Here is a 12,875-nt window from a genome sequence, read left to right on the forward strand (position 1 = left end):
CAGCCTGGTGTTAAATTAGACATGGCTGTGAACAAATGATTAAAAATGGCATAACACACACGGGTTTTTTTGTTCTTGGAAAATGATCAAACTGCTGATGCAAACAAGCATTACTTTACAAACTGTGTGGCGTCAGACACACGACACCGCAGTTGGTCCTGATGACACCAAACTACCTGCGACTGTAACGAAAAAGCAAGAGTAGCCGTGATTTGAAAACACAAACTCCGTCCCAGTCACAAACCCACGAACATCTTCCTGAAAATGCCAAGAAATCCACCTACACTTCGCAGCGCATGTGCAGTACGGGTCGCGCGGCATGCTCAGTGTGAGACAGCAGCCAGACTTCTCAGAACCGCGCAGACCACACACATAATGCGGCACCCTCACCGCACCCAACTCAGCTTCTTCTGGGTCCACCCCGGAACGGAACCGGCTTTCCTCACTGGCTGCCCTGGGGCTGGGACGTGACGGACTCTGGCCAAGGGGACAGCTGTGGAGGTGATGCACACGGCAGCCAGGCCTGACACAGAGACGTGCCACACGGGACCCTCGGCTCTTTGCCCCTGAAGCTCGACCCTGCCAGCTGGGTGGTAAATGGTGGCACCACAAGAAGGAAGGAGCCTGGCTTCTGAATAACACTGTGCAGTTGAATGACCGCAGGAGCAAAACACCACTTCCCTCCTCTCCGCCATCATGAATCAGGAGGTGACAGTGAGTGACACACTTTGACTGTGATCAGCCACCGAGATCTGGGGTTGTTTATGACAGCTGATAACCTACTTAACACAGAGATCTGAAGAAACTCCAGAAACTGCTACGTAGGGTCTGAATATTAAATTTCAAGAGCCCTTTGACACTCACTGAGATGCTGAATAATGCTTAGTTTTACATAAAAATGCACCTATTTGCCTTTGTGGGTCTATTTTTGGTGTGCCAGAAGGTCTTCCCAGCCCACACTGGGCTGGAAGAGGAGCCTAAAGGAATAAAAGCACATTTTAGGAAATGGGTCTGCTATCCTGTGTTCACTGATTCAAAAGTGATTTGCTCTAACCCCTACTACCTACCAAGCATCAGGCTGGAGATTAAGGGCAGAAAGATGAATGAAACGCCCTCGCCCTCAAGCTGTTCCTGGTGGTGGAAGGGAGACCAGTGACTGGTCCATTAGTGAACAAAGGGATGCCCACAGAAAGTAAGACTTACACAAGAAAAGGCTGTCCCCACAAGGATCAAGGACCTCTTCCAATGAAAGCAGGCAAGGCTTCAAAGAAGAGGAGCAGGTAAGAGGAAAGAAGCTGTGAATTAGTAAACAGGGCAGCAAAGGGCTTCAAAGAAGCCCGTTTTCCTATTCCTTGTTGGAGTAACCTTACAAAGAACTGACTTCATTTCTTCTATTGGTTTTATGCAAGACTATTATCAGACCTATTCCAAGAACGGTAGCACAAGGTAGTATTTTTTGCGGTTTACAAGGCGATTTCGTCAGGTGGATTTTACTTTTTCTTTACCAAGAAATAATAACTCTGACTTCTAAGAAAGCATTCCTCAGTGCTTTCAAGTTTTCTGGAATAAAGAAAATTCTCCAGGTTCAATCACACCGTGTGCACTCACAGGGCAGCAGCACGCTTCCCCTGCACCTGCGATCCCAGGTGAGCCGCTCACTCAGAGAACGCCCCCTGGCTCCCCAGCCTCGTGGTCTGCCTTCACTCCAGTCCGCGCTCTCACAGACGTCAGTCACAAGAGTCCAGGAGACTCAAAACAGCACTACTGGAAAAAATTATCCGCAGCCCATGTCCTAGTGATGGCAGTCTGTGGCTTCCAAAGTGCGTGTGGTTGAGATGTGAACCTGGGAAATCTAAAATGTCTCCTCTCACTGAGGGCTGATGTCAGCAGGAGAAACAGGAACACTCGGTCACGGTCACGGACAGACGAAACTCCCTCGACTGTATCCTCCCAAATTCCACTCAAGATCAAGCTGCTTTCCAGAACTTTGAACTGCACTCTCTTCCTTGATCTACTTAGAGTCAATCCTTCTTTTTTACACTGTAAATTAGAGCGACCCTTTAATTGCAAACGTATTTACCGTGAACATGGTTTGCAACACATAGGGAAAGAGTACAATATTGTCCTCATACCTGGCATCCCAAAGAACGCGAAGAAGAGAAAGACTTAAAATTTAAAAATCTTGTTTCTTACACATTTGCAAGCATTTTATGCATTTATCAAGAAATAGCTCTAATTTTGAAAGAATCAGCATTTGTCCTGAAGTCACCCAAACAAAGCCTAAATCTGGCAAGATGCCACACTCACGTTTAAAGCCCACAGCAATCCACGTGAACAGCCCAAGTAGAGGGCAATTAAAGATTTGAGGATACTTATTTTTCCACATGCCTCCATGATGTAAAAACATTATTTTCTTACCAGTTCCCATTTTTCTTGCTTTTCTTTGACTTTAAAATTATTTAACTTACCCAATCTCCAAGTTATCACAGACAGTTATTTTTAATTATCTTCTTCTTCAAAAAAAAAAAGTTTAGCAAAGGGAGAAAAATACATTTCTATTTACCTCTGTAATTTAGGACTTAAGACAATATGTAGACTACGCTATATGAAACACCAACATAAAATATGTGAGTAGCATAACAAAACTATGGACTCTTCGATTAAAACATCAATACCACATGATAAAAATGCATTTTTTGGTGTACAGTTTATAAAGAAAACTGAATACTTTTTAAAGCCATAGCAAATATTTACTACTAAAAGAAAATGAAAGAAATACACTTTTCCCTTGAAAATGTTAAATGCCTACTTTCACCCGTCTTTAGAAAATCAGAAGACAGGTGGGCGAGCACCGTCTAACAGGACGCTCCTTCACACTATATTCTTTTGTGAATGGTGGGACAAAACAAGGCACTGTTTTTGAATAAAAGATGATATGACAGTATATAAAACATAGTAACAGCCACCATTCACTGGCTTTATACCATGTACTTGATTTATAATTTATCATCACCCAATCCTACCACGCAGGTATTCCTTTCCTTGTTTCAAAGATGGAGACGATGAGGTTCACAGAGGTCCCAGAGCTACTGAGCCAGGATTCCCACTCAGGTCAGCATCCTATACGGTACTGCCTTAAGGAAAAACGTCTACACTCAACGGCAAACACTCTATCCTGCTTAGGACTCCAATAAATTCATCTTATTCCTTGATTAGGTTTTCTTTAATCAGCTATTCCACCGTTCACTTCTGCAAAATCCATAATCTCATTCAAAGGTATATAGTTCCAACTTGCACTAAGGAAGAAGAAAAGTACCGTTACATGTGTAGCTGCGAACTACGATTTTTGAAAATCGAATCTTTATCATGATAGTGATTATTCCTATGACCACAAGTCATCATGTAGAAAACTCTTTGATAAATTTATAGTACCCACAAGGGTCACAAAATTCCAGTAAACATTCACAAATAAAAGCTACTTCTAAATAGACATTTGATAAGGGTAGTTAACATCTATGATGAAAACCATTAATACTTAACCTAAGCCAGTATTTCTTAAAGAACAGCCCATGGGCTGCTATTGGTCCACTAATCCTCTCCAGAGAGCCCCTGAACTAATCCCTGGAAAACAATATCCAGAAACATAACATATCACCTAATTTCTGGCCCGAATTAACACCCAGCGGTGATTCACTCTCACCATGTGTCACCAAAAGCTACGCGGTTCTCTTCGTTAAGTTTCAGTGTGTTTCTGGCTCACTTAAGTAGAGATAGACTAGGGTGGGTATTAAGAATTTTTTATCCTTGTAAGATAAAAAGTTCAATTCCAAAGATGTATGCAATGTTGCCTGGTTCCTTAATTGATTATAAAAATAAGATTTTTGTTAAAATCAAATAAAAGGAATTTAAAACATTCAAGTATTTAAAAGGGATATTTGATACTTTCAAGTACAGTATTTTTCAAAATAGCACAACTTCCCCCATGTAAGGCTTACCTTGAAGATGGCATTATATTTGAAGCCCTGAATTTTGTTGTAAACGGATTAGTTGACTCATAATCAAAATAGTCCTGACGATTTTCACTAAATGCGTTAGGTGATTTCAAGTCACAAGGGCTATCAGATCCCCCATTGCTAAGTTTATCGGATCTTCGGCTATCTTTTTTTCCAGTCACTCTCTCAAATAGGCTAACTTTCTCCCTTTTCTCTCTTTTATTTTCTTTTCTTACTTCAACTGATTTTGAAAATAAATTCATGCCGCTGTCCCATGATTCACTGCTTTCTTCAAATGGATTTTTCTTCCTTGGCAGTGTTGCAAATTTTTGGGGTAATGAAGCAGTCACATTTGTAAATGGGTCATTTTGTCTTCCGAAAGACGATTCACCTTCATCCACACTGCTGTCAGGTTGGTTCATTTTAGAAGTACCAAAGCTTAATGTTCTTCTGTGTGGAGATTTGAGACTTCCTGCAAAACAATTTTGTAGTTAGTACATAATCAGTGACACATTACATCACACTAGTTGACACATTCTGTGTGCACACTGCTGCTTTTAGAATGAGAGCAATTAGCTATTTAAAGATATTAACCTTTAAAATAATCAAGGAAAACAATCTTAAAATGGTGAAGCATAGCAGTCTCAAGTAGGTAGGCTAATAATAATTAGCATATTGCTAGACAATCAGGAATTGACTCAGCTCAGAAAAAAACAATCACATACACAAACTATAATGTCAAAACTAGAGGTTCTGATGGGCACAATGGTGCTATAAATTCCCAAAGACTTTTTTCATCATTAGCATTAAACATACTTTGCTACTTCTGAACATACAATATTTTTTTATAGGAACTTTCTGATTAAATGGAATATTTATTTATGCTTCAGGCTTTCAAGACCAAAGAAACAGCAGTCAAAAAAAGACGCCAGGACATGAAAAGCAACTGGGACTCATTTTTGTTATCATTTAATAATATAAACACAATGGTGAATTATATTCACCATTATTTGTCACCAAACAAATTCTGCCTTTAATAAACTTACCAATTTTAAGTGTACTCGACACCCAATAAAGGGCTGACAACTAAGAAACTACGAAGAAATTGCAATTTTCATTTTCTAACTTCATAAGTTTGACTTTAAAAATTAAAATGGTAGTTCGGATCACTAAGGATACAATTAGATAGTGTCACTTACCACTTTCTGGAACCGCTCCAAAGGCATCTATCTGCCGTCCGAGAAGATGCGTCTGACCAATGGTGCCGGACTTGAGTTTCTCAGAAGATATGTGTGTCCCAGTTAAATCAGACATTGAATGTGCTGAAGAGAGTCGCTGAGGACCCAAAAGGAAAGGCTTTTTTGGTTTGGATTTCATCTGTATTTCACCACTTGAAAATTCAGTACTGGCATCGGGTATGTGAGAACTTGGAATGATTGCAGAAGACGTATCCGAAAATGTTCCATCATTTTTTCTACCTTTCATCTTATCTTTTAATTTTGCAAAAGGAGATCTTGTTTTGTCCTTCATTGATAAGTCAAACATACTTGCTGTCATATTGTTCCTCATGAATTGAATATTGACTTTGATCTCACCCCTGTTTTTGGCTCTTTTTCCTTGTTTGGATTCTAGTCTAAACCACCTTAAAGAGAAGGAAAAAAAAAAAAACTGGGTTGTAACATGTAAGGAAGAAAGGATATAAGCTTGGTATATAAAAAGAGCTTTTTAGGTTAAGCTATTCCACATCAAGGCAAACTAAGCACGAGAGCTATTATGTATCCATCTGACATAAGTATTGCTAGTGGCCTAAGAACATTTGTTCATGTTAAAAGACACCGAAGTAAAGGCCAGGAAAGAATTCATCAACACACTACTCCCGAACATCATACAATAATGACCACATTTTTAATAATTAAATATTTAGCCCGTTTTTCTTCTTGTAAAATCTATTGAAAGAATCTTGTTAACATCGGAGACCACTGCATTATAGTTTGCTAACTGTGAAAATTACATAAGATGTAATTTAGATTCATATAAAGTGGGTCAAAGCCTTCTCCTGAATAAAATATGAAAAATGAGTAAAATGTAGGAAGTGACAAATAGTCACAAATCCTGTGAAGTTTTTGAAAAAGCAAGCTTAAATGCTTCCTGTTAGAATCTATTTGCTTTGCTTACTATTGCTACTGTAACAGCACCAAAGAAAAATAATTTTAATTGGAGCCAAATCTTGTGCTTTCATTCAGTTCGCTGAATCGCACTGCCCATTGTCAATGATATTACAATAGTCCCCCCTTATCCATGGTTTCGCTTTCCCTGGCTTCAGTTACCAGCGGTCAACTGTGTCCTGGAACTTCTGTGTCCTCAGAAGGTCAGTAGTAGCCTAATGCTATGTCCCAAAGCCTACGTTATTCACCCCACTTTGTCTCAATACAGAGGCATTTTATCAGCTCTCATCACCCCACGAATGGTGAGTAGAGGACACTAAGATAGAGAGACCACATCCGCATTACTTTTCTTACAGTATGTAACTGCTCTATTGTACTACCGATCTCTTGTTGTGCCTAAGCTATAAATTAAACTTTATTATAGGTATGTACATACAGGGAAAAACTCACTATATCTAGGATTGGGTGCTAGCTACGGCTTCTACCCCCATGGGGGTCTTGGGACGTATCCCTGTGGGTATAAGGGGGCTACTATATAAGCCAAATTTATTTTGGTTTTGTTCATAGTATTGTTATCCATGAGAAAGCCTCTGGTGGGGTCAGTGATACAAGTGGTTAATCCACAGGGAAACAGCCAAAAAAAAAAAAAAAAAAGACAAAATCAAGCCTAGGAAAGAGTTTCTACAGTGTTTTCACATTACTTAACAATGAAGCATAACTTGCAGACAGGTTATTACTTAAATACGGTTCTAATAGAGTATAACAAATTTTCTTAGCTACAAAGGAACTCTGATCTAATTTTACATTAGTACTTTCTCTCCTTGTTACCAGGAAGATATCCAGAAGCTTATGTTTACTATCCATCAGGTGGAAGATTAGTTCATGAATCTTTCCAGGCAGGAGGGAAAATTGGCACACAACATCCATACCACTTCCATCTCGGCAAGTAACACACAAGAGAAATATTTTCCTCATTACTTTGAAGCAATTCAGTCAATTAAGACCTAGGTGCATCAAAACAAGCAGTTTTTTAAAAATAAAATATGTTCTTGTAGGAAGCATTATTCCAAGACCCCAAGTTGAGACCCCCCTTGAAGCAAACAGTGAAGTCTGAAGACACAGGACTAGAAATGAGAAATGACAGAAATAAACTCTGTGGAGTAGAGAACCTTGAACAAGATACATTTAGCACTCGAAAAGCAAGGTTATACCCCCAGTTATTAATTCCCAGTTCTGGAAAATAAAGCCATTTTCAATGGGAGAGAAATGCTTCTGATGGATGGTACGTGGGTAATACTCTGAAACATCTAGGCTTTACCCAAACTAATGACTACACTGTGGAAGAAGTGTGCCAAAAACAAAAAACCCAAGCATGTCCTCTTCCATGTATATAACAAATCAAAGCGAATCTGAAAAAAAAAATAAACCAATAACCCAATAGATGGAAGGAGGAGTAATCAAAAGTCACTGAATTTCAGAAATAAGACCAAATCAATCATCTACTTTTAACATCCATTTTTCATAGATGAGGGACTTGAGGCACAAAGGCTAAGTCACATCCCAATGTCAGATTAAAGTCAGTAAGGAAAATTTCCAAGTTGATGAATAACATCTGCATGAAAATAGAAGTTCTTTACTATTTGATGAACCACATATGTCAATAAGGTTAAAGGCAGGGCTGGCTGGCCATGTGTTACAGGGCTCTGTGTTCAATCAGGAGGCAGTGACAACCAAGGAGGAAGGCAATGCAGGTTTTCTACTGCCAAAGGGTAAGCTCACTGAAGGCAGTCTGCCTTGCGCTCCATAAATATTTATTGAATATTTTTTGCTAAAACTATACTCTTAACACAACCAGGCTACAACTCTGTGTGTGTGTTGTGTCGTTTTGTTTTACGGTAGGGAACACAACTCAAGTACGCTTTAAAGAATCAAGCACGTCAGTGTTGGAATACAAACTCTAAATACAGTGCCTTTTCCACCCTCCCCCCACTTCAAGACAAAAACAAAACAAAACCAAAGAAACCTGCGAAGAATTTTAACAAATATATAAAACTTAAAATGTAGGCATGACAAACTACTTTAGCTGCTTTGTTTTGAAAGTGATATAATGGGGAAGTCTTAATGAGGCCGTCAAGAACCATTCCGGAGATAGCACTTATTTTCCCAGGCTTCAAAAAGATAGAATGAAGACACAGCATTTGGGGCTTAGTGGATTAATGCTGATTTTTTTCACCTCTGGAGTGCTGTTTTTAAACTGTATATGGCCTCTGTTCAATTTTTAGTGGGCACAGGTCCATGTTCAAAAACCACCACACATGTGGGAACTATTCCCAAGCAATTGGTGCTGTGTGGTCAGGAATGGGACAAGATTGGCAGGAAGGGTGCCAGGGGCCAGGACACAGGTGCACTGCAGAGACTCACACAAAAGTCCTAAAATCTGCATGTGTCGGAGTCATACCTAACTCTAGGGACTCTGATTGTTATTACTTTTCATGAGCATTTAAAAAAACAACAAAAAACCCAAAACATAACATCACCCATTCCTGTTGTAAAAAAAAAAAAAAAAAAAAATCAATAGATATTACATAACAGCATGAACGATTTTACCATTCTATTATTAAACATTGTATTATTTCCTTAAATCTCATGCCAGAACCAACCCAGACACTCGTAAAAGTGGGAGATACAGAAGTTCTCTTTCCATGCCCCATTCAAAATGTTCTGGCTCAGGCCCTTCCCCTTGCCTTAAAAGAAAAAAAAAAAAAAAAGAAAAAGAAAAGAAAAAGAAAAAGAAAGAAAGAAAGGTATTTAATTTCAAATTATAAAAATAAGTAAAGTAATAGTTTTAGCCATCACACTTCTTTGCCTATCATGACACAATTGGAAAACAAGCTGTAAATACTTGTCTTCAGTGTCAAAGAGTATAAAGTGTCACACCCAGCAGTTTCATGGGACTTCTAAATCAGCTGGTAGCCTTCATCACTCATACCAGTTTTCTAAAAAGCACTTGGGGATATGCCGACAAGGCTCAGCACTGTGCAGAATATTAAATATCTTTCTTGCAATACACCGGTGGCTCAAGTTCATCTTGTACTGTGCCACATGCACAGCTGTGCTGGAAAAGGAAGCTATTAAATATATTAAAAAACTAGAAATATTACCAATAAAGACATCTCATCAAATATGTGGTCCTCATTTATCCACAACGAAAATGGGATTTGGTAACATCTGAAAATCACTTTGCATGCAATAACATCACAAGCCCTGTTAAGAACATTTTAAAGCATTTTCCCCCTGAAAGTTCTAATCAATTTTATATAGTAGCCAATAGAGATTTTCTTTAGGGAAACCACAACAGGAGAATTGCTTACGGCCAAATATACTGTTATTCGGATGCTGCCAAAGATAAGGAGTAAAACAAGACAGAATTTTAAAAGCTCATTTCATCCTCTGAATCTCTGGATTCACAGTTGGGCCTACTTTCACTCAGAAAATTTAGATTTTAGAGAAGGCCTGTAATAAGTCATTAACATAAAAAGTATCAAAAAGCGCAGATAAAACTTGCAGTCACAATATACTTAAAGTTTACATTCAAAACACTTGAAATATTAGAGAGTAAGTGTCATCCAAAATTGGTGACTTGAAGCAAATTATTTAGTGATTATCCACTTTTCAGTTTCAACTTGATGGAAAACCCCTCAGAGGAAACAATACCATTTTGGAGGTAACAAACAGTTATCAAAAATCATCGGAATACATTTAACTTCACATTTTTTGAAACTTTTCTCTCCTTTTTCTTAAAATATTGTTATCTCCTAATTAAATATTTACCATTTTTCCTCCTGCATTCCTAGTACTTATCTCTCTACCCTTTTACCCTTCATGTATAAACCTTACATGAAGTCCTGATTTTTTAAAAAATCTACTAAAAACTCTAACCAAAGGAAGGCGTACAGAAAATATTAAGTGACACTTGTTTTAAAATATAAGAAATTAACATGAACTTCAAGAAAGTTACCATTATTAAAAGTTTTTAAAAGCCAAATAAACTTCAATTATGATTAAAACACCAAAGCTGCTTTGGAAACTTCTTGTCCTCTTATAAATTCAACCTGTATTTTTCTCTCATTAATTCCGATAATCTTAAGGTTCTCTCAGATCAGAATAATTATAGGTTTAAGGAAGGGTGAGTAAACCAATCTCTAAAAACATATTATTTTTCAACTTAAGACATAATATCTAAGTGCTAATTTATATTATCCTTTTTTAAATGAGAATATATCTATCCTAAGCTTTAAAGTCGTAGGCTAAAGGTCATGTTTGCAGTGAAGATGTCATTAAAATCACTTCATCACAAGAACTGAATCACTGTCTCCAATCTGAGAGCACTGAACATAGTCTAAACACGCCGGATCTACAAAACTAATTATGAATATACTAACTTCAATATGTTGTAAATTCACAGAAAAATGTTATTCAAGGTTAAGATTGTTTGTACACATTTTAAAATTTTTCTTTTAACAGCATTAGACTCCATCGAGATGTACTGACCCCGAAAGATGGTTAAGCTAAAATAAAGGCCAACTTGTGTTTATAAAGCTGCAATGAAATACTGAGCTCTAAATTTGGTAATTTATCTTTTGACAGCTTCAGAGTTCAATATGAGACCTTACACTGGTAGATTTAATTTTCTGATGTTACATTTCCGGGAAAATTGTGATGTTTAATGATCACAACAATTTGAACACATGTTAAGTTTGGGTTGATCAACAATGTGATCCAGTCCTCTTATAAGTATGAAACAATGTCAGTTTACTTAAAATTCGGAGCAAGATATTCAATTATTTAAGATGTTTACCTTAAACAAAAATAAGAGAGTAACGGATCATTAACGCCTCCATTTAAAAAATATTTCTTCACAAGGGCTATTTTCACTTCAGATTCGTGCAGATAGGGTGCTTAAAACTAGGTCATATTTCAATGCAAAAACCAATGCCCAAGCTATACAAATAATTTCCAAGAACACAATATCCATAAATAAGATAGAGTTAATCTCCCCCAATTCAAAATAAATTACATAACTTACTCTGTTTTCCTTCTTTGTTTGTCCTCAAAGATGTCATTGAGATTGATTGCCACCTGCCCTAAAAACTTATCCAGACCCACCAGGGACCTGTGCATAACTATGAGGAAAAGAATGTATTTCTCTGGATTCCCCTGCATTAGCAATCCAGGTAGCTCAAAAGAGGCCTCCTCCTTCCACACTGGCTCAAGGGTTTTCTCAGCTACAGAGGTGGAGTACTTTTCCTTGCCCAGCTGAATTATAGTGTATGTGTCATTGGTGCCACTTTTGCCTTTTGGCTTAAGATCTTTGGCTTGGAGCACTGTGACCTGCACGTGGGTAGGAAACCACTTTTGGGCTTGCTCGGACAGCATCATTCTGTCCTTTTTCTCTGCACGGAGTTCTCAAGCGCAGGCAGTGCCCCTCCCGGAGGGAGAGCCTAATTCCTTAATCACTGCATCCTAAGGGCACTTAACGGCGACAGGCAAACTCACAGCTGCCCAACTTCCCCAGGGTTCACTGTCAAGCGCCTCGCTGGGGCAGCCCGGGGGCACGGCTGTTCTGGGGGTGCCCTCTCCGCTGCAGAAGCCCAGGGGCCCAGCATCCCCCGGCCACGCCGCCCAGGCCTCCGCGCGGACCCCCGCGCCTGGCGTCCGCACCTTCACGCGCCGCCGGCCGCGGGGACGGACCCTGGGCGGCGGCGGGCGGCTCCTGGGCCTGCGGGCAGGTGAGGCCTGGCCGCCAGAGCCCCGCGGAGGGCTGCGGGGGAGGGAGGGCGCCCCCCGCCCCGCCGCCTAGAGCTCTCCCGCCCAAACCCGCAGCCCCCCGGCCCCACGCCTGTCTCCTCGCGGCCGGGCCGCCCCGCCTCCTCCGCGCCTCCCGCCCGCCCGCGCCTGTCGGCGGGCTCGGCCCGGCTCCTCCTTCCGACCCCGGTAATACGAACCGCCGCCGGCTCGCGCGGCCTGGCTCCCTCTCGCAAACCTTTCCCTCTCCCTCCTCCTCCTCCTCCTCTTCCTCCCCCTCCTCCCCCTCGCCTCGGCTCCTCCTCTCGGGCGGGGGCGGGGGTGGGTCGCCTGGCCGTGGAGCGGGACGGGGGGCAGGGGACACGGCCGCCCCAGCGCCGGCGGGCTGCGGGCTGCAGGGCGGCGGGCACGGGGCTCGGCCTCGCCGGCCGGTGGCTCCTAACACCCGGCGGGCGGCGGCGGCGGCGGCGGCGGCGGCACTTCCGGGTTGGCCGTCTCCATGTTGATCTCGGGAACGCGACGGGGCGGGGCCGGGCGGGGCCGCAGGGTCAGGGGTCAGCGCCTCCCTGGTTGCCGTGACGACCGGGGGGCGCGCTGCGCGAGCTCCCCTCCCGGGGCTGGGTGCCCCTCCTAGGTTTCCCGGGCGCTGCTGGGCCCTGGCACGGCGCTGGGCCCCCGGGGACGTGGGGCCTGCACAGGCCAGCCGAGGGGCTCAGGGGGAGCGGCGGAGTGCTCCTGAGTGGAGGCAAGCAAGGCCCGGGCCTGCCGGGTCTAGGGAGAGACCCGGGTTCGGTCTTTGGAAACCAACACGGTCTGGCTGTACCCTGATGCCTGGAGCCTGGTACGGAGCGGGCGTTGGATAAATGGTGGCGGGGTGCGTCAGCCTTCTTCCCGGACCGAAAACACGCTTTTC

General features: G+C 41.6%; 1 protein-coding gene across 1 annotated transcript in view; it reads right to left on the bottom strand.

The window, feature by feature from the left end:
* RAB11FIP2 (RAB11 family interacting protein 2) overlaps positions 1-12,059 on the bottom strand; it is a 37,811-nt gene extending 25,752 nt beyond the window's left edge. The window contains exons 1-3 of the mRNA XM_032312398.1: positions 11,244-12,059; positions 5,192-5,634; positions 3,996-4,464 (exon numbers count right to left, since the gene is read on the bottom strand). Of these exons, the coding sequence (XP_032168289.1) occupies positions 3,996-4,464; positions 5,192-5,634; positions 11,244-11,596 (1,265 nt within the window). The 5' untranslated portion in view covers positions 11,597-12,059. The remainder of the gene's footprint in view (positions 1-3,995; positions 4,465-5,191; positions 5,635-11,243) is intronic.
* Between the last annotated feature and the right edge of the window lie 816 nt (positions 12,060-12,875).

Source organism: Mustela erminea, chromosome 14 (assembly GCF_009829155.1).
Source record: "Mustela erminea isolate mMusErm1 chromosome 14, mMusErm1.Pri, whole genome shotgun sequence".
Taxonomy (NCBI): Eukaryota; Metazoa; Chordata; class Mammalia; order Carnivora; family Mustelidae; genus Mustela; species Mustela erminea.